The sequence below is a fragment of the Salminus brasiliensis genome, chromosome 1, assembly GCF_030463535.1.
Source record: "Salminus brasiliensis chromosome 1, fSalBra1.hap2, whole genome shotgun sequence".
Lineage (NCBI taxonomy): Eukaryota > Metazoa > Chordata > Actinopteri > Characiformes > Bryconidae > Salminus > Salminus brasiliensis.
In genome coordinates, this window is record NC_132878.1 from 14667914 (window position 1) to 14676573 (window position 8660).

General features: G+C 38.8%; 1 protein-coding gene across 1 annotated transcript; it reads left to right on the forward strand.

Annotated features, from left to right (window-relative positions):
* Positions 1-4538: 4538 nt before the first annotated feature.
* m17 (IL-6 subfamily cytokine M17) lies at positions 4539-8299 on the forward strand. Its single transcript, XM_072692821.1, has 3 exons — positions 4539-4603; positions 5378-5532; positions 7417-8299. Exons 1-3 carry the CDS (start codon positions 4546-4548, stop codon positions 7882-7884), a joined length of 681 nt encoding a protein of 226 aa, XP_072548922.1. The 5' UTR covers positions 4539-4545; the 3' UTR covers positions 7885-8299.
* The last annotated feature ends 361 nt before the right edge of the window (positions 8300-8660 follow it).

The following is an 8660-nucleotide window of genomic DNA, read 5'->3' on the forward strand; positions in this document are numbered from 1 at the left end:
TGTGACCCTGACAAGGAAGAAGTGGATGAGAAGCTTGATGGTGGGGTGTGTTCTTGTAAAGCCCTTTGGGTATGAGACATGCACTATGTACACTGACCTTTATTTATTTATCTTTACTTTTTTTTTAGTTACCTGTTTTTCTCCAAAACAGTTTCTGGTTGGCAGAGTATTTTCATGATACTAAAATAGATATATAAATATTAAATTTATACTACAGTGCCTCAGCAAATACAAATGCCTAATTATCCTGTTTCACACAATAACCTAAAGACTAAGGACTAAGGTGTATGCCTATTAGAAGTGTGTGGGAATAAGCATAGAACTGTAGTACTTCTAGGTAACGTAAAAAAAAAGGTCCTGTACAACTGCAAGCTTGAAACAGTTCTTTGTGCCACGCCCTGCTTTAAAAGCATAAACCAAAAAAACACCTAAACCATTCAAAAACTTTGATTTTTTTTCTGGAGAAAATACACTTGACTGTTCTCTTGAAATATGAAGTCATTTGTGCATGTTGCATCACATCAAAGGCAAACAGAGGTCTGAAAAATCAAATATAAAGCAAGAGCTGTCACACTTCCTTCCAAAGAATTTGTGCGATGAGGCTCATTTGCGTCATATTTGTGCTACAATAACTGCGTCTTAATGAAAGTCTGGTGTTGAGAAACGTATTTCCTGTTGTTAGACAGCTTCCTGTGAACGGACACAGAGCGAAGGATGAGTGCAGAGAATGTTTTGAATGTTAACCTGTCCACAGTTAAGAAAGCATGGTATGTCTGCCAAAAATCTGTATTCCAAAATTGATCTTTGCCTGGTTAAAGGGTTCCTCTCTGTGGTGTATATACACTAACTAGCCATAACATTATCACACCTTACAGGTGAAGTGAAAAACATCTACAGTGGCATCTGTTAGTCAGGTCTTGAAGGTGATGTGTTAAAAGAAGGAAGGATTGTCAAGCGTAAGAGTTTGAGCTCCTCTGACAAGGGCCAAATTGTGATGGCTAGACGACTAGGTCAGAACATCTCCAAAATATCAGGCAGGTCTTGTGGGTTTTTTTGATAAGCAGTGGTCAGTAGTTACCAAAAATAGTCCAAGAACAGACAACCAGTGAACCGGCGACAACTGGGCACCTAAGGCTCACTGGGCACCTAAGGCTGCAACTTACAGGATCTGCTGGTAACGTCTTGCTGCCGGACACCTTCCACAGGACACCTTCAGATGTCTTGCAGAACCCGTGCTCGAATGGCGGCACAAGGGGGATCTGCTTAATATGATGCCCCTTCCACACATTTCTGTCTGTGTTTTGACCTCCTGTCCACACAAAAAAGAGTATATTTGGTCCCTGAAAACGCTCTCCAAGACAAAAACATTGACATAAGTCATAAAACTCTAAAAGTCATTTACACAGATAGCACTAGAATTCAGATTTGATATGAATAAATGTAAATACGGTTCTATTACAGAAAAATAATTCTCTATTTAGACTTAGAATCCATAATTTCATTACTTGCAAAGCACACTACATAGGGAGTAGTGTGTAATTTAGGATTAAACCGCGGTGTTTTCTTTCTTCTTTGCGGTGTTGTAATATCCCACATACAAGGTTCGCATGCTCATGCAAGCGCTTTCATCTCTGTAAGGAGGGAAATCCCGTTTTATGTGTGGACAGGGTCTTACGCAGGTGGTATTAATGTTATGGCTGATCAGTGTGGTTATGCTTATGAACTATTCTATACAGCACTAACTTTTATGAGTCATAGAGCCCTTTTCAGTATTATATGTATGTGTGTGTGTGTGTGTGTGTGTGTGTGTGTTTGTGTGTGAGAGAGAGAATTTTAAGATTTGTGTATGCTCTAGAATACAATCTGTTTAAAATCAGCAACCCAGGCCATTTTTCTGTAAAATTTTCCCTATCACATGTAATGCTCCCGACACTGGGTGGGTGAGGACTGACACATGGCTCCTCCAACACATGAACACCAGCTAACACCTCTTTTCAAACCACGGGGCAACCAACACGCTCCATAGCAGCATCAGCTAGCAGACGCCCATGCAGGCCAGCATCACACTAAGGTGATGGATGAAGACAGAGTCATCTACCCACCCAGAGACAGCAAAGCCAGTTGTGTTCTCTCGGGCTCCGGCTGCTCCAGCTTTTCCAAGAAAAAAACACATGCTTGTTTACATTTTCATTTAGAAAATTCTCTTGATAATCAGTTAGGTTTAGATGCATTCAGTGGCTTTTCCAGGATGTTAGACAGAGTGACCACTAAGATGAATTTTAATGAATGACTTCATAATGATGTTATTGTACTTTTCTCTATAGATCTATATGACAAACTAAAGCTGTGACTAGGTGCTCACTGTAAAGTTCAATGTACCGTATGGTTAACTTGTAAACACAGATTTAGGTGCTTGTTGAAATATACATAATCACTCAGAATTCAAGGTATACGTACCTGGCAGGGGTGATACCATGATCACAAAGGTGATTTACCCACCTTTTCGAATTCCCCAAATGTGGGATTCCTGTCCGCATTATTTCTGGTAGTTGAGGACCTTGTTCTGTGTTAGTATGGTTGCCTCTTTGATCCCCTGGACTGGAAGGAAGTGGTTGTGGGGGGTAGTTGGGGGAGTGAAGAAACAGCGCATTCCCCTACCTGAATGTTCACAACTTAGATGCCCTTGAGCAAGGCATCTAACCCCTAACTGTCCCAGTGGCAGTACTGTCACAGTACTGGCCATAACCAATAACCATAGTACTGGTAAAGTTATTATTTTCCACCAGTCTCCCACTTCTCTCTCCTCCTCTGGACAATAGTGGCGCTGATTGCTATCTTACAGTCCACCAACAGTCTATATTCATGTCTGCATTGTGTAAATAGCAGCGGTGCTTGCGAATATATCTACGCCGATGGGCGTGTTGGTCTCGAAATGAGGTGTGTTCAGGTAAAATTTCTGGCATATTGCTCTCGGAAACAGAAAACACAGGTGCACCACTGTCTGAAAACAACCTAGACAGACGTCAACAGTCAGACGTTAATTGTGTATACTACTCTTTTAAATAAGCATTGTGTCATTAAATCAGTTTTGGCTTTTAACATCCAAAAACGTCTGGTTCATTGACCCAAAGATACAATCCAGAAACATCTTCAGCATAAAACATTATTTTGGTTGACAATTTTTATTGAGTATTTCCCTTTTAGAAAGAACTGATTCAATGAAATATATAAAAATCACATATTAAATAACACTGAGCAACACATTTCCTTTTTTATGCTTGTGAAATCCTGCTGGTGTGTGTGAATTGCAAATATCTTCTCCTTTAATGACCAACTTATTAGAAACTTCAGTAAATGAATTTCCTGTATGCCACTATAAAAACAAAAACTATAAAAACTATTTAGATGAAAATGGTATTAGGGTATTACACATAAGGGTATTACTCATAAGGGTATTAGTAAGGGCTATTAGTACTCATGTAACTTTGAAGCTTAATGGCTCTGGTGCTTTCCTTAAGAGACACTTTGCGACCAAGATATCATTGCTGAGATATTTTCACTGCCACTTGCACAGAAAGTTACACACAGCCTTATTACTACATTACTTTCACAGTTTATGACATGTTTTTATTGAATAAAAATGAACAAAGATTTTTTACAGACAGTGTTCTTGCAGTTCATTTGCAGACCATTAATCCTTCACTGAAGATCCCCCGCTGCTCTATAATGCATCTACATAGGCTATTAAATGCATGTATCTGGTGATTTTCAGTGTTTTTAGTGTGTCTACATTCAATAATGTGATGATCTACAGTGGCATCTGCCAAGGGCCTGGGTATATTAAACGACTGGTCATCAGGCAGGTCCTGTGGGGTTTAAGGACTTAAAGGATCTGCAGCTAACATCTTGGTGCCAGATATCACAGGACGCTTTCAGAGGTCTTGTGGAGTCCTACCTGATATTACGCAGGTGGTGTTGATGTTATAGCTGATCGGTGTATATCGTGAATTTATTGTGTAAAATTAAAGGAGATGAAAACATAATGGTTTACTGTAAGCATGCCGGTTTAGTATAATGTAAAGTAATTACATGTGCTATAAAACGTTCTGTGAGAATTGCAATAAAGAACCGTGTTTGTAAAAGAGATGTTAATGTGAAGAACCTTCGAATTAAGTGAAGGTGCATCAAACCTTTCTCTCTCTTTTATAAACACGGTTCTTAATAAAAGCAAATGTGGTTCTTCAATTGCAGCGCTCAAAGAACACACTGTAGCATCTTTTAGGAGTGTAGTATATATGGTTCATATGGTGCTTTATGCATACACTTGTGCTGCAAACATTTGAGCAATGAATATAGAGGGTGGAGGTTTTAAGTGGCTGTAGCATTACACATAGCACATGTGATGCGAAGACGAGAAAAATTCTGGGAAATCTTGTTGCCTCACAACGCTGCGTCATTTCCTTTGATGACAAATGTGGTTTCAAGTCTTCAAAACCTTATGCCGGGCTGCGATCACGACTAGTTTCAACCTCTGTGCATGGAGAAATGAATGGTCATGATAGGAACATGCTTTGCCAGGCCCACAAATCCCAGTCAACATCCAGTAAGTACAACAACTACACAACAGCATAAACACAGCTAGTGCAGCACACTTTAATTGAATAGATTTTGATCTGATGAAGCAAAGGGCAGTTTCAAAGTAACAATGTTTGAAACCTCAATTGAGTACACTGCATGTGCTGTTTACCTATAAAATACAGGTACTGTGGTACTGACGCTAATTGTTTGACTTTCATTGATTTTACTATATATACACACTATGGCAATCAATATACTAAACATGTAACAGAAAATAAACATAATACCTCAATAAACCGAATGCCTTTTGACTTTATGATATAATAACACACTAATAATGCCCATTATAGGAATGCATGCCTTGAATTTGATGACATTGCATGAACTATACCGTTGCTGTCCCACAAAAACCTTGCATTGTCATTTTTGATGTTTTTCACTTATGGCATAATCTGAGTTGGCAGTTGTTCTTTACAATGTGTCCAAATTTCATGATGTGCGGACCAACAGAAATGCTCTGAATTGACACTGACTTCCATTGAACATTAAGAGGATTTTTTTTTTCTGGAAAGTTGGTATTTTGGACATACAAGTGTTTAGCCTGACAGCAAGGTGCAGTTGCTCACCAAATTATGATTTTCCTGAAGATTCCTGTACTTTGCTTTATTAGAGCCAAGCCATAAAACCACCAAGGTGCTAAGAACCTTGGAGGCAATTAATGTAAATACTTGTATATTGTTTATGTGCATGCTTAATATAATGTAACAAGGAGTAAGCCAATGCATTCTTGACATTCCAGTGGTCTTCTCATTGGGTATCATCCTGTTAATCATCATTGACTTGGTGAGCACATCAGTTCCAGGCTCTACAATAAACTGCAGTAAGACTCTTCACAAAGGAGTGAAGCTCGCCAAGTTCATGAACAAGACCACTGCAGATCTTATAAAGACATATGTAAGTAGTCCATTAGACTGATGGTTTACATTACACTTGCATTCATGTTAATACATTTAGCATTTAAATCCTAATATGGTCAACAGCTGTCAGGTATGGTACCATTTCCGATGAGGTAATCCCTCCCATTCACAAAAATGATGTGCAATGCCTGGGGGTTTCTGTGGGTATGCTGAAGAAGCATAAATAGCTCTGACACTGTGCAGTACTAGAGCCATTAGAGTTAGCTTCCGTATGCTAAGTCTAGTCTAGGACTAAAAAAAGCTATATAATGGGAAATTACCACTCCCACCAGCGTTAAGTCCAGAATTACATTTAACGTAGTACTATGGGCGTTAATATTCTTGATATATCCTGTGAATTGTATTAATCATTTTCCATTGTGACTTAAAGCCATTACTAAGAAACAGTCTGTTGTTGCTTATGCTGTTGGTTTGGCCAACTATAAAGCCAACACAAGCAACACAATTTCAAAACAAATTTTCTTCTGTAGTGTTTATGGTTATATGATGCACTTTTCTCTTTTTTAGAGAATACACAGTACTGTGCAGAGGTTTATTCCCCTGTGGAAATTTGAGTGTAAAAGCTCCTTATGGGCTTAAGTGTTTATTTGCTCTGTAAAACACTAATATTAGAATAAATACTAATAACTAATACTGGAAGCTCTCCTCATGGGAGTCTAGTATTATTTTTAGTTAGCATCCAACACCTGGACTGGTAAATCAGTGCTAATGGATGTTACAATAGGGATGGAATGAACAAACCCATGCACTGGCTGGATGCATCCAGTAGAAATCTGGAAGCAAGCTTTGTTCTTCAAACCAGCTCAAAAGATCTCAGCTGCTTTCTTTGATAAATTATTGTTACTTATTATGTTTATTTGAATCTGTTCTATTGTGATCTGCAATGAAACCTCTGCACAGTACTGTTTTTCACATCCACAAATATAAAAGAAGTTTCTATCCTTATTGCCTTCATCGTCTTCATTATATCATCGCTGTCCAATGAAATACATGTATCTCCAAAATGGTGAGTTTACAGAAGAAGGCAAAAATGTTGTTAACTCTAAATGGAAGTCAAGATTGTAAAATAAGAGTTTATTCCAAGTATTCCAGAATTATTGACACAGTGTACAAAGCAGCTACAGGGTTTAAACAGTGGAGAAAACAAAAAAATGGAGATACATGGCTTTCATTGGACAGCAGGGATATGCAGTGCTGTATCTGAGAGAAAGAACTGTGACAAATACTGTGCTGATGAAGGTAGCATGGAGGTTCGGTGGGAAAATTACATGTTTTACATATCGGAATGGGTCATCAAATCCCTTTAAAACATTACAGTGAAAGCACTTCTGGCTGTTGCTGTGGTGACAGGAAAGCAAGAAACCCTTTTGTTGTAGGGATTTGTTTGTCACAGACCAATATTAAGTACTCAAACTTCAGGCTTCTTAAAAGAGACAGGATAATAAAATGATAGTTTGTCCTTAAATAAAAAATTCCGATTGGAATATTGAGTTCTGGAGTTCTAGTCTTGCTCTAGAGATGAAGCTAATGTAGCTATTAAGTATGTTACTCTAGTACAAACTGCATGACTAAATTAGCACACACTTTCATCAAACTGTGTTGAGTTAAGATTTGCCTGTGCAGTTCCTGACACTACTCCTGACTATGCTGTGCTACACCAATAAGAGTCCTTGGGCAAGACTCCTAACACTAGGCTGACCCATCTCTGTAATACCAGTAACCTTGTAAGTCGATCTGGATGAGACTGTCAGCGAAATGCCATAAATGTAAATGTAATTGTTGTTTAAACATTAATAACTGAATGATGAGAAGCCTAAACTTTAAGATCAAAATGACGTGTTGATGTTGTTCTCTTCTTCAGCAAACTAATCAGGGTGACTTTGCTGAGCAGTTCTGCCAAACGTCAATAGACAACGTCCCAACCTCCACGCTTTCTGGCCAGACTCCACCTGAACGCGTGCTCAGCATTTACACCCATCTAAAAGAGTTCCTGCCGCACCTGAAGAAAGTGCAGGAGCAGCAGAATGACCTACAGCCTTCCTCCAGCCCTCTTCTCCCCCTCCTGTCTGAGATTAAGGACCATGTTGGCCATCTTGCTCATAGAGTGAACAGCATTTTCCAAACCCTGCAACCTAACATCCCCTTGCCGGAACCACCGGCGTGGCCCACCAGAATTCCCCCGGCTCAAAATGTCTTCCAACAGAAGGTCTACGGCTGCGTGGTCCTGACTAGGCTCGGCGAGTTCCTCTCCAGAACGGTTGATGAACTGAGGTTACTCAAGAGCAGTATGTGTAAAAAAAAAAAGACTGGGATGAAGTCAAACTATTGAGCAATGGTCGGAAATATTTAGTCTTTAGGGTTTGTCTGGTTTATTTATTAATTATTTATTTTTGCACATGCCTTCTGTAAATATATGAAATATAAATAGGGAAATGTCTATGAAGTTGTCACTCTATTATATATATTTATTGCATTAATTTATTATAATGTATTATATTTACTTGATGCTGTACATAATGTATAAATCACCCTAAATTACTTTATGTGTTATGTTGTACTTTTGCATCTTATCATTCTTGGCAAAATACTGTCTGTTTATCAAAGTACTACTGTGGAACTGAAGGCCTGTTTTCTCGACTCTAGATTAAGCTCAAGTCTAGATTTTTAAAGATTTCAAAAGATTTTCCAGCGGTAAATCAACCCTGACATTTTTACTCAAGACTAGGCCTAATCTGTGTCTGTGAAACCATCTCGTTTTCATTTTTTATAAAACATGACTGAAAATTAGCCGTGTCAGTGTGTAATTCTTCAAGACGGCTCTGACCCACAATTGCACTTTGCTATTGATTGCACTGAAGGTCACGTATGTTGTCAGCAATGATGGGGATGTTCAATTACACAACAATTCACAGACATTGTGATGTAAGCAGCCATATTGGCTTTTGTGGTCTGTGCTTACGAGCTACTTGACCTGGATGATAAACTGGAGGAGCTGGTGGACTGTTGTATGAGACAGAATCTTGTGTTGAGACAAGTTTAGAAGACAGGAAGTGAAAGAGACTGTGATATCAGCCCATAATGACGCATTCAGCTCAACACATCAGA

Coding starts and splice junctions, on each gene's coding strand:
- m17 (XM_072692821.1), top strand. CDS start 4,546: ATGAATGGTCATGATAGGAACATGCTTTGCCAGGCCCACAAATCCCAG. Junction 4,604..5,377: donor CAAATCCCAGTCAACATCCA/GTAAGTACAACA, acceptor TTGACATTCCAG/TGGTCTTCTCATTGGGTATC. Junction 5,533..7,416: donor CAGATCTTATAAAGACATAT/GTAAGTAGTCCA, acceptor TCTCTTCTTCAG/CAAACTAATCAGGGTGACTT.